The following is an 18582-nucleotide window of genomic DNA, read 5'->3' on the forward strand; positions in this document are numbered from 1 at the left end:
ATGTTGTTTACAGCGCTCCAAATTTACTTAATTTGGCCGCTACAATTTACACAAATCTAGAATAACCCTATGACAAAAAGTTTTTGTGGACAGAAAAGGATATGAGAGCATTTCACCATCTTTGGAATGAGGCACTCATTCAAAGGCTGTTGCGTTGTAAAAGATCGCCTCTCAGTTTCTGCTGCTCTTGTATTTGCGCTCAGGGCTGTATGTGCGACAGTTTTGGTCGCATTTGCGATTAAAAATTATGTGCAAATCAGATTTTTTCTACCCATTCACACGTGTGCGTTCAGTTTCGTTTCAAGTGTTTGTATAATCCACAAATAACACCTATTAATAGCATTGCAACAAAGAAAGTAAAATGAGTCTGATGTCTTCTTTGCTATTGTGAAATTTTTAGCACTTAAACTGTAGCACATTGCCATGGACATGTTTTCAGGGTTGAGATAATGTTCCATTTTTATTGGGGGGTGGGGCATGCTGGGACCAGGTGTGTTTGAAGGTGGGCAGTTGCATTATACCTTAAATGTACATGTATATAACAACATTTGCTATTTTAATATTCGCTATCACAATGCAATTTTTTGAAGACAACCAAAAATGTACTAAATTTGACTAAAAAAAATTTGAAAATATATGAACAAAAAGGCTCATGACAAATGTTTCAATGAGTCAGTACACCCTTACATACTGGATTTACCCTCCAACTTTAAGCCATGTTGCCATGCTGTTCTTTAGAATGACTAATGCAATAAAATTATTGAGCAAAATGAATTACACATTAAGATTTTAGGTCAGAATTTAAACAGTATAATTAACATGTACAGTGTCATTTAAGCGGTCACCATTTCTTTTAAGATGTTTTTTTTTTTTTTTTTTTTAAATCACTAGTTCATTTTAAATGGTCCTACAGTGTATAAAATGAATTTTTAAACATATGCACATAGTATTTTAATTACTGTGAGGTTAAAAAAGCTGCATGTATAGTAATTATACAAAATTAGAAAATGCTGATTTAAAATGGTTTAGATGAAAGATGGCATATCATGCCATAGGACATGCCTACTTTCCAAAAGTATTTTGTGTCAGCTAGGCCCATAAACTAAAAAGTCTAAATCTAACAGTTATGTAAACTGCACTGTACAGTGCAAAACATAAAATGAATGACATATTACTCTGCATATTACTCTATATATCTCTCATATACTGTATATATATATATATATATATATATATATATATATATATATATATATATATATATATATCACACACACACACACACACACACACACACACACACAAAACCATTTTAACCTGATTCCTCCTCATTCTCTATGGTTTACCTTTAACCTAAGTCTCTCTCACAGATTTCGATTCTCAAGTACTCTATTGCCATGATTGTTTTACATAAAATTTTGCCAATGCATGAACATGCATAAACACACACACACGAAAAAAGGAGTGACAAGAAAAGGAAAAGGAAAAAAAAAAACACTCTTTCTTTCTCTCAGGCTGGTTTTTATAAAGGTGTAGCTGGTTCTCAGGTGACTCTGTCCAGTCTGGTGAACCAGAGCAGGGCCATGATGGAGGAACAGGCCAGACACCTGCTGACCGAGCCAGAGAGGCAGACCATGGGTTACTACATCCAGGAGTATCGTGACGGCCACATCGGTGTTGAGCAGCTTGTCATGGCCCTCTTTGAGCTGCTCAATACACATGCCAAGGTGCAGAAACGTGCGTGCGTGTGTGTGTGTGCGTGTGCGTGTGCGTGTGCGCGTGTGTGTGTGACAGAATGATGCAAACATTTTTGTTGCATCTCTAATCTGCCTCTAACAGCATTTTTACTTTGTTTTATTTCTTTGTTTTGGAACTCTCTTTGTCCTTTATATTTATTTTGTTTGGTCTGTTACAGTTTGAAACATGTTTTTGTAATTTTGCACATTATCGTCAATTAAAATGTTATTTTTGTCGACTAATTTTAAAAGGCAGTTTAGTCAGACTAAAATTAATTTTACATTTTTGTTATAAGACAAAAATTATGACTAAATTAAAAACTGTATGAAAATTAACTGTACAATGGCTTACTGGATTATAAAGAATATGAAATATTCCTATAATAAAAAAACCTATCACACATGAAATCTGTTTATCTCAGTTCAGCAATGAGATTAAATGGAGAGCTAATGGAGAATTCATTTAAAGGGGTAGTTCACCCAAAAAAGAAAATTCTCATCATTCTTATCATCCCAGATGTGTATGAGTTTCTTTCTTCTGCAGAACACAAACAAAGGTTTTTAGAAGAATACCTTAGCTCTGTATGTTCATTCAATGCAAGTGAATGGTGACCAAAATTTTGAAGCTCCAAAAAGCACATGAAGGCAGCATAAAAGTAATCCATAACACTCCAGTGGTTTAATCCATGTCTTCTGAAGGAATATAATCATTTGTGGGTGAAAACAGACCAAATTATAACTCATTTTTCACTATAAATCTTGACATCAGCAGTTTCCTTGGCGATAATGATTTCTAGCTCAATTATACTTCCTTGCGCCGCCTTGTGTTCTGTGAATGCGTCAAGCACTAGGAAGTGTAATTGAGCTTGAAATCATGATCGTGCCTAGATACTGCAATGGCAAGATGTACGGTGAAAAGGAGTTACGGAGTCTGTTCTCACCCAAACCTATTGGATCACTTCAGAAGACATGGATTAAACCACTGGAGTTTTATGGATTACTTTTATGCTACCTTTATGTGCTTTTTTGAGCTTTGTTTTGGTCATGATTCACTTGCATTGTGTGGACCTACAGAGCTGAGATATTCAACTAAAAATATTAATTTGTACTTTATACAAGAAAGAAAATCATTGAAATCTGCGATGGCATGAGGGTGAGTGAATGATGATAGAATTTTCATTTTTGGGTGAACCATTCCTTTAAAATTTCAGCTCAGATTTTTCTCCTGAGATTAACACTCCAGTAATCTCACGTGTCTGCTCTAGAGCTTTGGAAGAGATCTCAACAACGTCTCACACTGTGCTCAGATTTGCAGAGACTCAGAGGTCTGTAAACAAAAATCAGGGATCTCAACGTGAACTTGACAAATCTCATCAGTTATATTATGCACATTATTGTTGTTGCTTTATATTCTTACTCTGTCAAAAATGGTCTCATTTGTTTCAATTTTTATTTCTCCTAAGGAATCTGAAGAGAAATATATGGGGCAACGTTGACAATTAAATGAAACATAACTGAGAACTCCATTCAGGCTCTTGATCTATGAAAGAACAAACTCTGAGCAATAAAATATTCCTATGAGTAATGATAATTATAATGAAAGTATTCCAAGACTGTGACTGTCTGTTGATATACACTATATGGCCAAAAGTTTGTGGACACCCCCTTCTAATTAACGAATTTGGTTACTCCATTAAATCCAGTAAAGAAAAATCTTAATGTTTCTTTATGTAATGGCTTGGGCTTTGTGTGCTTCCAAATTTGTGGCAACTGTTTGGGGATAGCCCTTTTCTGTTCAAGCATGACAATGCCCCTGTGAACAAAGTGAGGTCCATAAAGAAATGGTTTACTGTGTCTGATGTGGAAGAAATTGACTGGCCTGCACAAAGCCCAGACCTGAACCCCACTGATCACTTTTGGGGTGAACTGTAACAGCAACAGTTCCTGACCTCACTGATAGCCTTGTGTCTGAATGAGAGCAAATCCCTGCAGCCATGTTACTACATACAGTATAGTGGAAAGCCTTCCCAAAAGAGTGGAAACTGTTATTTCAGCAAAGGGGGAAATTGATGCCTAAGGTTTTGAAATCAAATGTTCATCAAGCACATATAGTGTCCACAAACTTTTGGCCATATAGTGTACAGCCAGAATGACCTCATAATACATTCATGATCATTTAAAAGCCCCAAAGATCAAAGTAATCAACATCATTTAAAGCTCAGCCATATTTACTGCTCTCTGTGTGTGTATGTGCAGTTCTCTCTACTTTCAGAGGTCAGGGGGCTGGTGACCCCTCAGGACGTGGAGAGATTTGACGGGCTGGTGCTGAGACGAGAGATTGAAGCCCTGAAGGCCAGGCAGGGAGGCGGAACTGGGTTTCAAGACTCCTTTTCCATGGTGTCATACCCAGACACATTGGCCTCCTCCTCAGCCAGCTACATGACCAACACCACCCTCAGCTCTGCACGGGTAAGAGGGAAAAGAGACTGTTGGTGTTTAGGAAGCCAGTTCTATTCATTTATGAATGAACTATTTCTTCTTTTAAGGGCAATGTCTGCATATATAATTTGAAACGGGAAGTATGGATGGCTGTGTCCTTCTGTGTTTGTGTGTGTATGTGAAGACAGGAGGGCAGTTTACAAAATTGTTTGACACCTGTGCAGATTACTAGGATACAACATGAAGTGTTCTAAAGTTGCCAAATAGAAAAAGTATTTCTCTCTCACCACTATGGACCTGTCTGTCCACCTGACTTACTTTGTCTAGCTGTGTCTCAATTCCGATCATCTATGCCTTGTTTTGAAAGTGACACTGTTTAGAGTTGAGTCTCAGAGGTGTGAGTGTTGTTTGTGTGACAGACTAAACATGTCTCCTGCCAGATTTTAAAGTCTGCTGGCTCCCTGTGTAAATGACACAGTTTAACACCCAACTCCCTGTCCCTCTCAATAAACTAGGAAAGACTGCTCTGGCTGATAGATATGATGGAGGTATGTTAAACACTCTTTTACTTTCCCTTACAAAAATGTACCATGGTAACCATCAAAATACCATACAAAACATTTCTGCTGTTTTCCTCACCACATTTAAAAGGCTATTTGGTAACATTTTACAATAAGGTTCCATTCGTTAACATTAGTTAATGCATTAGTTATCATGAACTAACAATGAACAATATATTTGAAAACATTAATTAATATTTGTTAAGGTTAATAAAAATACAATTGTTCATTGTCAGTGTTAGTTCATAGTGCATTAACTAATGTTAACAAGTACATCTTTTGATCTTGAAAATATATTAGCATTGGTTGAAATTAATAATATCAACTAAGATAAATAAATGCTGTAAAAGTATTGTTCATTGTTAGTTCATGTTAACTAATGTTAACAAATGGTGCCTTATTGTAAAGTGTTACAGAATATTTCTTTGTAAAGCTTATAATTTTATTAAAGCACTTACATTTATTCTATTAAAACTTGTGTATTATTTAGGTTGTAACGTTGATTAAATCGTGGTTTTTACTATTGTTTTATGGTTTAAGGGTTTACAGCGTTATGTCGTCTTGGCAACGAAGTTGTAAAATTTAATATAACTTTACACAGAAAAGGTTAGTAAGGGATTTAATCACAAATAAAATAATGTTAACATTCATATTGTTTACGTTTTATGGCTACACTTTGAATCACTAAGTATTTGATCGTTTACATATTGGCCCCATTCATTTCCATTGTAAGGGCCTCGCTGTAATGCTTTTCTTTTTTTTTTTTTTTTTTAAAAGGAGGGATGAGTCATAATTCATTTTTGTGGTAATCAACATCATGCCACAAATGGTGTCGATTTAACTAAACTTGTATTGAACCCGGAATATTCTTTTAAACTGGTAACTTAATATTGGCCCATGCTGTCATGAAAATCTAATATAATAAAAATCAAAAAATAAATATAATATAATATAATATAATTATAAATGCTTCTTACACTGTTTGAAGGAGATGCCATATTAATGTATTATGATTTTACAATAGTAATAATAACTGTAGAAACTACAGGTGTTTTCTTCCCAAAATTTCCTGCCACAATGCTTGGGTGTTGTTGGTGGTAGCCTGGGCACTGCTATGCAGTTACAAGGGTGTTCTGAGTGGTTGCTAGGGCATTTCTAGGTGGTTGCTAGGGTGTTCTGCATGGTTGCTAAATAAAATTTCTAAAAACATGGTTCTAAATTCAATTATTATTTACTTATTTATTTAATTATTAATTTTAAGACAAAATTACCATCACTTGACATGACCTTAACATTATATAACTACCGTCTCTCCTCAGTGTAGGTCTATGGGATTTTTTTTTTTTTTCACACATTTTATAATCTGCCAGGCATAAATTTAAACTCTGATTGTTTAGGAAAGTAACAGCAGACCTCTTCACAACAAACTGCATGCTTTGACTTATAGTATCATTCATATAGTGTAGGATGAGTTTAATACTATGTTTTTTTTTTTTTCAAAGAAAACCCTGACCATAAAAATGAGCACTATGGTATTTTGGTGAAAAGGAAACTTTGGTTACCATGATATATGTCTACAAGGGTATGTGCACAAACATACACACCTAATCAGAGAATTCACAGTGTTTTGGGATTTGAGTGTGCCTCTCTTGCAAAGATATCAACATACACACTTGTATTGTAAGCTTGCTGTGCTGTGACTTTGAGTTTTTTTTTTTTGCATACACACACACACACACACACACACACACTTAAACACACATAGATGTAACCTGTTCTGCATTCTCTGCATGGATTGATTGCTCTCTGAATGACTCACTGATGTCTGTCTGTGTGTATGTGGGTTGCAGTGATCAGACATCAGCATGTCCGAATGTCTGTCGCAAATCTAAAAAATGTGTCAGCTGTTATTTGTACCTCTTCATCACGGGTCATTACCAAGTGTGTATCTGTATATGTGTGTGCGTGCTTTGGAAATGAGTGAATGCATTTGAATAAAAGCTTTGTTTGTGGCCCTCCTCTGTGGATCAGTGTTATTGTAAGTCTGCCAGTTTTGGCTACAGTAATTACACAAAGCAGCAGCAGACCAGACTACTGCCCTTTGGATCTCCAGAGACAAAATGTTCGACTCTCAAGCTGTTACAGCACCTCATCAGCCATATGCAGAACTGTCATAGCAGATAAGCCCCCTCAGACAAAAAAGACCCCTGGAGAGAACATCCTGATTTATGCTCCACTAGCACACAACAGAGGATTGTGGGAATGTGGAGGACCTGTGCCAACACAGAGGAATGCCGCCGTTCTCTGAGCAAAGCTCAAAACAAGCTATGTTAGCATAGCTTGCCGACCCGCTGTTTACAAACACGAAACGCAAAAGGAAAAGGGGAAACAGAGCCGGCGTTCTCATCAGAGTAAGACGTGCAAATCGACCCCTGCTACCCAGTATTCTACTGGCAAATGTTCAGTCTCAGGACAACAAGCTCTGCGAGCTGAGAGCGCGGATCTCTTTCCAACGAGAAACGAGGGACTGCTGCATTATCTGCCTTACGGAAACTTGGATGTCTGCTGAGATTCCAGATTCAGCCATTGAACCCGCGGGGTTCTCCGTGCACCGAGCGGACAGAGCGAAAGACCTCTCAGATAAAAGCAGAGGTGGTGGTGTATATTTTATGATCAACAAATCCTGGTTTGATCAGTGGAACGTACATTCAGTCAAGTATTTCTGCTCTCCTGATCTGGAATTTCTCATGCTTCTGTGTCGACCATTCTGGCTACTGATGGAATTCACAGCGGTCATTATCACTGCTTTGTACATCCCGCCACAAGCCGACACAGACTGGGCACTCAAGGAACTGTGTGGGATTATAAGCAAGCAGGAAACCGCACACCCTGAGGCCGCATTCATTGTGACCGGGGACTTTAATAAAGCCAGTTTCAAATCAGTCGCACCAAAATACCACCAACACATTAGTTTTAACACACGAGGGGATCGGGTTTTGGACCATTGCTACTCTCCCTTCTGGGACGGCTACAAATCCCTCCCCCGCCCACCATTTGGCAAATCGGACCACTCTTCTATTCTACTTCTGCCCACTTACAGGCAGAAACTGAAACAGGAAGCACCCACCCTCAGAACGATCCAGTACTGGTCGGACCAATCAGACTCTACGCTACAAGACTGTTTTGATCACGCGGACTGGGAGATGTTCCGGTCCGCCTCTGATGACGACATCGAGCTTTACACTGATAGCGTAACGTGTTTTATCAGAAAGTGCGTAGAGGACGTCGTTCCAACCAGAACAATACGGATCTACCCAAACCAGAAACCTTGGATTAATAGCGATGTTCGCGTGGCACTTGATGCGCGGACCTCCGCTTTTAATTCCGGGAATGCGGAGGAGCATAAACAAGCCGGTTATGCCCTCCGAAAATCTATCAGAACAGCAAAACGTCAGTACAGGAACAAGATTGAAGGACAGTTTAACACCACCAACTCTAGAAGCATGTGGCAGGGAATTAATATCATCACGGACTTTAAAGGGAATAAAAACTCCGCCGTGAACACCGCTGCCTCTCTCCCGGATGAGCTAAATAATTTTTATGCTCGTTTCGAGGGAAATAACACTGCCCTTGCAGAGAGAGCTCTCGTGGCCGAAGCTACAGAGATTAGTTCACTCTCCGTCTCTGTAGCGGATGTAACCCCATCCTTCCGACGGGTGAATATCTGCAAAGCCGCGGGTCCAGACGGCATTCCGGGCCATGTCATCAGAGCATGCGCAAACCAACTGGCTGGTGTTTTTACGGACATTTTCAACCTTTCCCTCTCTTTGTCTGTAGTCCCCACATGCTTTAAAATATCAACCATTGTGCCTGTTCCAAAGCAATCCAAAATTACTTGCTTAAATGACTGGTGTCCTGTTGCTCTGACCCCCACCATCAGCAAATGCTTTGAGAGACTAATCAGAGATTACATCTGCTCTGTGCTGCCTCCATCACTAGACCCATTGCAGTTTGCTTACCGCAACAACCACTCCATTGATGATGCCATTGCATCTACAATACACACTGCTCTCTCCCACCTGGAAAAAAAGAACACTTATGTGAGAATGTTGTTTGTAGACTACAGCTCAGCATTCAACACCATAGTGCCCTCCAAGCTTGATGAGAAACTCAGCTGGATCCTGGACTTCCTGTCAAGCAGACGCCAGGTGGTTAGAATGGGCAGCAACATCTCCTTATCACTGACCCTCAACACTGGAGCCCCGCAGGGCTGTGTTCTCAGCCCACTCCTGTATTCCCTGTACACACACAACTGTGTGGCAACACACAGCTCCAGTGTCATCATTAAGTTTGCTGATGATACGACGGTGGTAGGTCTGAACACTCTGACACACTGGTGTCAGGAGCACAACCTCTCCCTCAATGTCAGTAAGACAAAGGAGCTTGTGGTGGACTTCAGGAGAAGAGATAGAGAACACAGTCCCATCACCATCATTGGAGCACCAGTGGAGAGAGTCAGCAGCTTCAAGTTCCTGGGTGTCCACATCACTGAGGAACTCACATGGTCCATCCACACTGAAGCCATTGTGAAGAAGGCTCATCAGCGCCTCTTCTTCCTGAGACGGCTGAGGAAGCTTGGAATGAACCGCCACATCCTCACACGGTTCTACACCTGCACTGTAGTGAGCATCCTGACTGGCTGCATCTCCGCCTGGTATGGCAATAGCACCGCCCACAACCGCAAAGCACTGCAAAGGGTGGTGCAAACTGCCAGACACATCATCGGAGGTGAGCTTCTCTCCTTCCAGGACATATATACCAGGCAGTGTGTGAAAAAAGCTCGGAGGATCATCAGAGACTCCAGCCACCCGGGCCATGGGCTGTTCTCACTGCTACCATCAGGCAGGCGGTATCGCAGCATCAGGACCCGCATCAGCCGACTTCATGACAGCTTCTTCCCCCAAGTAATCAGACTTCTGAACTCTTGATCTCTCACGATCAATATACATCAGCACTGCACTTTATTATGCTTACTCTTATATCTCATAAATTATATTATTATTATATTATATTCTCTCTTAACAACACACTGGCAACTGCTATCAACCGACAGCCTGAATGTCAATACAGTACAATACAACCTACTGTATATTTTATATATACTATATATACTTTTTTATTGTATAATGTGTATTCTATATTGTGTGTATTGTATACTGTACATTGTATGTTATTATTTGTATATTGTGTTATGTGTAAATATGTGTATATTAGATTTTAAATTGTGTTGTAAATCTGATGTTTATTGTAAATTGGTGTACGTCCCATCACTGTCACAACTACTGTGTTGCTCGGAACTGCACCCAAGAATTTCACACACTATTGCACTTGTGTATATGGTTGTGTGACAATAAAAGTGATTTGATTTGGGTTTGAATAAGGATGGAGAAAAGAAGGAAGGACCGGAAGAATGTGACAGATTTGTCGTGTGGGTCAAAAGCAGTGTGATGTAGATATGTTGATTGACGAAGCCAACATAGTGTAGTTCTATCTCTCTCTCTGTCTGTCTTTCTGTCTGTCATCACTCTTTGTTTTCTATCTGTTTGTGTGTCTGTCTGTCTGTCTGTCTGTCTTTCACCTATCTATCGTTCATCTATCTATCTGTCTGTCTGTCTTTACTATCTATCTGTCTGTCTTTACTATCTCTCTGTCTGTCTGTCATCTGTGTGTGTGTCTGTCTGTCTGTCTGTCATCACTCTTTGTTTTCTATCTGTCTGTCTGTTTGTCTGTCTATCTGTCTGTCTGTCATCACTCTTTGTTTTCTATCTATCTGTCTGTCTGTCATCTATCTGTCTGTCCGTCCGTCTGTCATCACTCTGTTTTTTATCTGTCTGTCTGTATGTCTGTTCATCCGTCCGTCATCACTCTTTGTTTTCTATCTATCTATCTATCTATCTATCTATCTATCTATCTATCTATCTATCTATCTATCTGTCTGTCTGTCTGTCTGTCTGTCTGTCTGTCATCACTCTTTGTTTTCTATTCTATCTATCTATCTATCTATCTGTCTTTCTGTCTGTCTGTCTGTCTGTCTGTCTTTACTGTCTCTCTGTCTGTCTGTCATCTGTGTGTCTGTCAGTCTGTCATCACTCTTTGTTTTCTATCGGTCGGTCTGTCTGTCTGCCTGTGTGTCTCTCTGTCTGTTATCACTCTTTGTTTTCTATCTGTCTTTCTGTCTGTTTGTATGTCTGTCTGTCATCACTCTTTGTTTTCCATCTGTCTGTCTGTCTTTCATCTATCTATCTATCTATCTATCTATCTATCTATCTATCTATCCATCTGTCTGTCTGTCTGTCTGTTTGTCTGTCCGTCTATCTTTACAATCTGTCTGTCTTTACTATCTGTCTGTCTGTCTGTCTGTCTATCTTTACAATCTGTCTGTCTTTACTATCTGTCTGTCTGTCTGTCTTCACTCTTTGTTTTCTATATATCTGTCTGTCTTTCATTTCCATCTATCTATCTATCACTCTTTCTTTGTTTTCTATTTATCTGTCAGATGCTGTCAATGGAGCTTTATTTCTTTTATACCTGGAACATACCTTTAAAAAAAGTTTTACTCTTCTCCATATCTTCAAATTCCTACATTGTGTCTGCTGCACATGTGTATAAGTGGTTAAATATGTTATATAAATCTAGAGGAGGCATTTGTGAATGATCAAATATCCTCTTGCTAACAATATATATGCTAATAATATTGATTTGCACAAACGTACACCTAAAAAGCACAAATGTCCCCAGAATGACAGCCAAAACCCATGCAACTAACCACTAACAAACACACACAACGTACAGTTTGTAGATGTCGCTGCAAACAAATTAGCCCATAAGTACCTCCTTTGTAAGTGGTGAGCAAGCAGATATAGTGAATTGATGAGGCTTTCGTTTTGGTTGGGGGGAGATTTAATGAGGTGAATCACAGGCCTTGACGCAATGAGCCATGAACGTGTAATCACAAAATCTCCCTCTTATGACAGCTGAGCACACACACGTGCAAAATTAGGGGCTTTCTTATTTTAACTGTATGGTATGTGCGTGTGAAAGAGACAGCATGTGTGTTGGATGGAGAAAATGAGTCCGGCTGAGAGATTTAAATGAATGACTGTAAGTGCAGTCATGTTGTGAAGCCCCTCTGTGAAATGGGCTCTCAACGAAATGGAATTTGGAGAAAACATTTGTTTTGTGGATAAAAACACAGCTGAATTTTCATTTGTTTATAGTCACTTCTCTTTTTTATCTTTTATTTTCTTTCTTCCAGAATGACGGTATGACAGAAAACAACGGGGAACAGTCTCTGGAGCATAGCAATGCCCTGCCAGACATCTCGCTGGTAAGTTCTTCAGTTTGAAGATGATAGGAAAGATAAAAGGCAGAGAGAGGAAACAAGAGAGATCAGTCAAGAAGGGTTTGGAGTGTTGGAGTCTGCTGAGGAGCAGAAAATAATGACAACAGGTTTTGTGCAAGATTGAGTCCCCTTGCTGAATGTGATCCCCCTTGGACCCCAAAGAGTGACCATTTGTAATACCTATACAGGAGTGTCTCTCACCCCTAAAAAAAAAAAGTTTTTTTTTTTTTTTTTGCTGGTTTAAACTGGTCTTGCTGGTCTCCCAGCCCGGCCAAGCTGGTGCTCATCTGGTTTAGCTTTTTTCCAAACTGGTCTGGTTTGCTGGTTTTTAGAGGGTTTGGGAACTTTTCAGCTGGTCAGGCTGGTTGACCAGCTGGCCAACCAGCTTGGCTAGAAGTGTCTTTCACCTCTGCTTAAACCAGCCCAGGGTGGTTTGCTGGTCTTAAACAGGTCTAGGTGGTCTCCCAGACTGGTGAAATTGACGTTTATCTGGTTTAGCTGGTTGATCAGTTGAAGTGTGTGTGTGTGTGTGTGTGTATGTGTGTGTGTGTGTGTGTGTATATATATATATATATATATAATTATTTGTATTTTTACTTTTGGTAACTTTATTTTATTTTACACAAAGCAAGTTCATTCAGTCAATGGAAATGCTTTGAGATCCAAGGGAAATTGGATTCAATGGGGAGACCTTGAAATCACCAGATGACCAGTGTGAAGTTGGCTTTTTGTATTGTTATTATGATAAAGTGTGCTCACAAACGGTTGTAATGCCTTGGCTACACAGACAGCTGATTGTTGTTCCAGAGAGAGTGAAAGAGAGCTATAAAGAGAGGCAAAGAGAGGAGATGAGCTGATGACACCATCTGTGTCAGCTGCCTGTTGTGAGAGAGATGGCCAGGGAAGATTGGGGTCCCTCTCAGAGAGTTTCATGTTGGTACTCTGATGAAACCCCATCACGCACCGTCACAGCTCTATCAGGCAATTCCACAACATCAGACGCCAACTGGTCAGAAGTGCGTGCAAGCAAAGTTTCTGAAGTGTTTTTAGGCCCTGATAAAAACGCACGAAAGCAGCTCACATTTCGGTTTGATTACTTTCTGATGGCACTGACACCTCATCCATCTGGCTTTCACTCACCTTGTTCAGCCTTAATTTAAGTTCAGCCATATCCTTTTTTTTTTGGTTTTGTTTTGTGCCTACTGGTCTGAATGAACCAATTGTTCTGAGAGAAATTGTTGTCCTGAGACTTCAAAGCAGTAATTTGTGGGTAAATGTGGTGTTGTGATTCTGAGAAACACTGTTGCTGTGCGTATGTTTTATATGTGTAAGTATAGATGTGTGCTGTGTGTGTGATTAAGATGCATAGTGAGGAATGTAGAATGATGGTTGTGATATTCAAGGAATAGTTACCCAAAAAATGAAAATCCTCATGTAGTTTCAAACCCATTTGACATTCTTTCTACAATGGAACTTAAAGGAGAAATTCTGAAGAATGCTAACTCTTTTTTTTTTTTTTTTTTTTTTACATAAAACAAAAGAAGCCAGTATCCAAGGACTGTCAAGCTCCAAAAAGGACAAAAAAGCCTATAAAAATAGTCCATGTGACTCGAGTCTGTTAAGTTATTGAAAGCATACAATATCTGTATGTGAGAAACAGACTGAAATTTAAGTTGTTATTCTCTGATAATCTTCCCCTTCCCTCAAGTCTTAAAAAACATTCTTGCTTGCCTCGTAACTTAACATGACATGCCATGTTTGAATATGCACATGAGCAAATGACATTTACGAGTATAATGCTGAGGGGATATTCAATCTGAAGAACAACTTACATTTTCGCCTGTCCTCAAACAAAGCTATCATATGGCTTCAAAAGTCTTTAAATAAATAGTATGTGTCGAATGTACTGCTTTTATAGTGCTTTTTCTTTTTTCTTTTTGGATCTTAACAGCCCATGGTCACTGTAGGTTTTCTTTGTATGGAAAAGAGCAGCATTAACATTCATCAAAATATCTCCTTTTGAGCTCCATGGAGGAAACTAAGCCAGTTGGGTTTGTAATGACAATAAAGAGTGAGTAAATGATGACAGAATTTCCACTTTTGGGTGAACTATCCCTTTAAATGCAAAATCTTTCCAAACCCTTTCAACGTGTTCTATTGATCTCCTTTGGAGTATATTTTGAATTTTGACTAATGCTCTCCTCTTTCATCCTAGGATGAGGTACATACCACCTCAGATTCCCCTCCTTCCTTTAAACCTCCTCCTCCCCCAGGGCTTCAGCGCCATCCCAGTCGAAAGACCACACTTAGTAAACGTCCCTCTTCCAGCTCCTCTCAATCAGGCTTGTACTTCACCGCCCCTTCCCGTAATTCCACCAAAGAACACAAACAGTCCAAAATGCCCAAACCTCACAGCTCTCCACCCAACAACCCACAGATAGCGGTCCCAGCACCTCAGCTGTCAGTCGTGAGCCAACACCCTATCGGGCCTTTCCCCCGCGTTCAGTGCCCCAGCAAAGTGAAGCCCAATATCCAGTCAACGTCCCCGGTTCCTCCGCCTGCCCCAGCCGTTCCTGCACCCCCTGCCCCGCCTCTGCCCCCCTGCCCAGATAAGCCCTCCTCTTCCTCCCCAGCATCCAATCAGCACTTTGTCATGGTGGAAGTACACAGACCTAATGCAGAACCTGATGTGAATGAGGTGCGACCACTGCCTCAAGCTCGAGGTGAGATTGCCCTTATTTGGTACATTGTCAGGAAGCTAGAATATTTAATACAGATGTTTAATATAACATTAACCAACTGTCTATGTTTATCCTTTCTGGTTATTTTCACTCATTTACTGGCTAAAAGTCATCCTCAATGTTCATAAGAGAAAATTTTATAGGAATATTTCAGTCCAAAAAGGTAAATTCTTGCATTATTTACTCACCCTCATGTCGTTCCAAACCCTTATCCTGTTGCTTTTTTATTTTTTTATTTTTTTGGGCGGGACACATAAGAAGATTTTAAGAATCTTTACACAGCTCTTTTCTATACAAGGACAGTTCATTGTGGCTTTTAAGTTCCAAACAGCACAACAAAGCCATAGGCATACCAAAAAAGCATCATAAATGTTGTCCATACTATATTCCAAGTCTTCTTAAGCCATACGATAGCTTTTGAAGAATGGAACAACATTTAAATGATTATTCACTGATAATCTTCCCCTCAGCTGAAGCTCTAAAAAATGGCACGTCTTGCCAGGTTTGACATCACTGACAGCAAATGGCATTGGTTTTTGTGTTTGTCGTAACCAAACATGTGCCCGTTTTAATATGAAGAATAGATAGTTGATGGTGAATAATGGCTTATTTCTCTGTCTGTTCCTCATACAGTTATTGCATGGTTCAGAAGTCTTTAATGGTACTTTTATGATGTTTCATTCTTTTTGGCTTGACTCAGCCAAAATACTATTATTCTACAGACTTGGTTAAGGGTTTTGTCAAAATCCCTAAACCAAGACCAAAATGTATGACTGTAATTCCTCTTAGATCTTCCAAGCTACATCCACCAAATTTGGCACAGACCTTCAGACTGTCCTGATTCGGGTTGCTACATCTTTTGTAACTGATTGGAGTTGCAGTTTTTCCATAGCGGGTGATCAAAAATCTATCCATCTATCTATAACCTTACCTAACTTATTTTTAAAACTTGTTTAAGCTTTCAAATAAGGCTTTGCCAAGCAACATCAAAGTTTGTCTTGATAAACTATCTATCTAGTTGTTTTATTATGCTTTTTGAAGTTTCACTATGAACGGTTGTTGTATGGAAAAGAGCTGAGGGAAGATTTGTCAAAAACAGTTCCAGAGAAAAAATAACAGCAAATGGTTTTGGAACTACATGAGGGTGAGTAAATAATGCCAGAATTTTCATTTTTGTGTGAACTGTTCCTTTAACAAAAAGGTGCATCCATGTATTTAGACACTATATGATTATTTTTATCTACATTTACTGTAGGAGGGACGTTGTCCCAGCTCTCAGATAGTGGACAGACCCTTAGCGAGGACAGCGGAGTGGACATAGCAGAGTCTGGACATCTCAGTAAGGATAGCAGCCCACGTCCCGCTCGCACCAGAGCCCCACGGGAGGGGCACGGAAGCGGAGAGGCGTCTACCAAACCGGTGAGACCGAAAGAGAGAGAGAGACAGGATGTGTGAGAGTTAATGATAATGACAAAGGATAATGATATTAAAAGTGATGCTTGGGTGTGAATGACTGAGAATGAGTGATGACAGAAGAGTGCAGTCTGAGTCTCACATAATTCTGTTTCCTTCCCTTTCCTGTGACTGTGAGTGCTTGACTTTTTTGGTGCATACATTTTCTTTTAATTTTCAGGTCATTCTTTTTTCTTTTTTTTCTTTTTCTTTTTTTTTCTTTTTTTTGTCCAATTCATCTCATCTCATTACATTAATGCATTTGGCAAACGCTTTTATATATAACGACTTACGGGGGGCTATGTGCTCCCCGGGAATCGAACCTGCAACCTTTTCGCGTTGCTAGCACAATGTTCAACCTTCTAAATAAAACTGATGGAATAGTGCTCTGAAAAACCAATCTCACTATACCAAAACAGTTCCTAGTGGTCGTCTTTTAGTTACAGTGCTGCGCTGGTGATCATGCAGAATGGACTAATAGTGCTATCCGAGGACATTGTTGGTAGAATTAAGCTACTTCCTGTGACTTTATTTTAAGCCGTTACAGATACAAAGTGATGTCTATCATCAAAGCCTAATATGTCTGTGCTTCCTATCTCTGTTCTCTTTCATTCTCTCTCTCTCCCTGCCTTTTATTTGCTACTTTTCTGTCTCTCTTCTCTCCCCCTCTTCATTACTCTTAACCTCTCTCTAATAATCTCAAAATCTGCCTTGCAGCCTGGTCTGTTGGAGCCGACATCCACTCTAGTGAGAGTGGCAAAAAGCACCAGTACTCTGGGTATCGCAATAGAAGGTGGGGCAAATACACGGCAGCCCCTCCCACGCATCGTTACCATACAGGTAAGACACATGTACAGGGTTCTAGCATAGCAGGATTCTTTTAATTAGAGGTGTTTGCTAAGACAGGCATCACCATTACTTTTAATGATGCTTAGTAAGTTTTTTTTTTTAGAAAGCCTTACCCCTAAGCATTCAGCTTGTTGAGGAGAGGTGTGAAATCACTTTTCCTCCCTGTATCAGAGAAACATGTTACTATACATACATTTTTGCAAAATAATTTTTACATGACTCGTTGTATGTATCGTGGCAGTTTCCTGTTGAAATTTAACACAAGAGGTGCTGAAACATAAAGACTTCTATTTTCTTTCACATAAATCATGATTAAAAGGGCAGACTATCAGTTCATAAACACTTGCCGAGTTATATTGCCCCCTGCCGAGGGTTTGATTTTGATTAAAAAAATTTATTCATTTATTGAAACACAAAAAACATAAACAAAAGGCATTTCTAAATTCAAATTGAATTTAGAACTGAATTTAGCAATTGAAATAACGAAGTGATCAAAAAATCTTATTTAACCACCTCCCCAAATCCAAACATTTACTGTCTCCAACGGCTCCATTTGCCATCACGCAAGCATTCGTCAACGACAACAGGTGTAAAATTACTAATAGCCTACAGATTAAGAACTAAAGACAATGATAAATGTAAAGATAATAATCATAATTATAAAGCCTAATAAATTCCCTTGTGTTCCCAAAATATTGCTGCCAAATATGTGTTCTTATCGAATTTACGTTTGTATTGCGTTTTGGTAATACAGTTAACGCTGCCTAAAGAAAATAATATAGAACTCAATTTTAGGTTTAAGGTGAATGTGTCTTGTATTATTTTATGATTTAATCACTTTCATCTTTGTTTCTTTAACACTAAGATATATATTTCTAAACCTGCAGATTTACAATCGTGTTACCCACGAACTGCTCCGTGGAAATAAAGCAAACTAAACTCAAAGCACCTCCTGAGATGATCGGCAATAATTTGCAACATTCTCATAGATGACATTATTCTTGCAAACAGTTTTCAGATGAATGAAACAGAGAAAAAAGAGTGAGAACTCTTTGCATGCGCTTGCTCTTCGAGACAGGCTCGTGCTACACGCCTCTGAACAAACAGCAAATCAGACACGAGCATTGACGGTGATTTTTTTTGGTCTGTTCTTAAAAATTTTATAAAGTGTGTTTCTTCAAGCACGTGTCTTTGTGACTAACAGCATTTCTTGTCATGTGTCACTCCAAGACATCTTACAGGTCGCCCACCTGTTGCGGGTAGATGAGCAAAATTATCCGCGCATGAAACACATTCAGCCTCGTCGCATTTGGCGGGTGCTACTTTCACACCCTGGGCTACTGTTAAATATATTTGCTGACTTCCCAAATTCATGGTTTTGCCATTTCCTGATATTGTCGATT

The 18582-nt window shown here is 39.3% G+C and overlaps 1 protein-coding gene across 1 annotated transcript in view; it reads left to right on the forward strand.

Annotated features, from left to right (window-relative positions):
- LOC127430583 (whirlin-like) overlaps positions 1–18582 on the forward strand; it is a 136743-nt gene that overhangs the window by 111782 nt on the left and 6379 nt on the right. Inside the window, exons 6-11 of the mRNA XM_051680448.1 lie at positions 1515–1727; positions 3993–4205; positions 12051–12122; positions 14353–14860; positions 16134–16297; positions 17048–17170. Of these exons, the coding sequence (XP_051536408.1) occupies positions 1515–1727; positions 3993–4205; positions 12051–12122; positions 14353–14860; positions 16134–16297; positions 17048–17170 (1293 nt within the window). The remainder of the gene's footprint in view (positions 1–1514; positions 1728–3992; positions 4206–12050; positions 12123–14352; positions 14861–16133; positions 16298–17047; positions 17171–18582) is intronic.

The sequence above is a fragment of the Myxocyprinus asiaticus genome, chromosome 40 (genome assembly GCF_019703515.2).
Source record: "Myxocyprinus asiaticus isolate MX2 ecotype Aquarium Trade chromosome 40, UBuf_Myxa_2, whole genome shotgun sequence".
NCBI lineage: Eukaryota > Metazoa > Chordata > Actinopteri > Cypriniformes > Catostomidae > Myxocyprinus > Myxocyprinus asiaticus.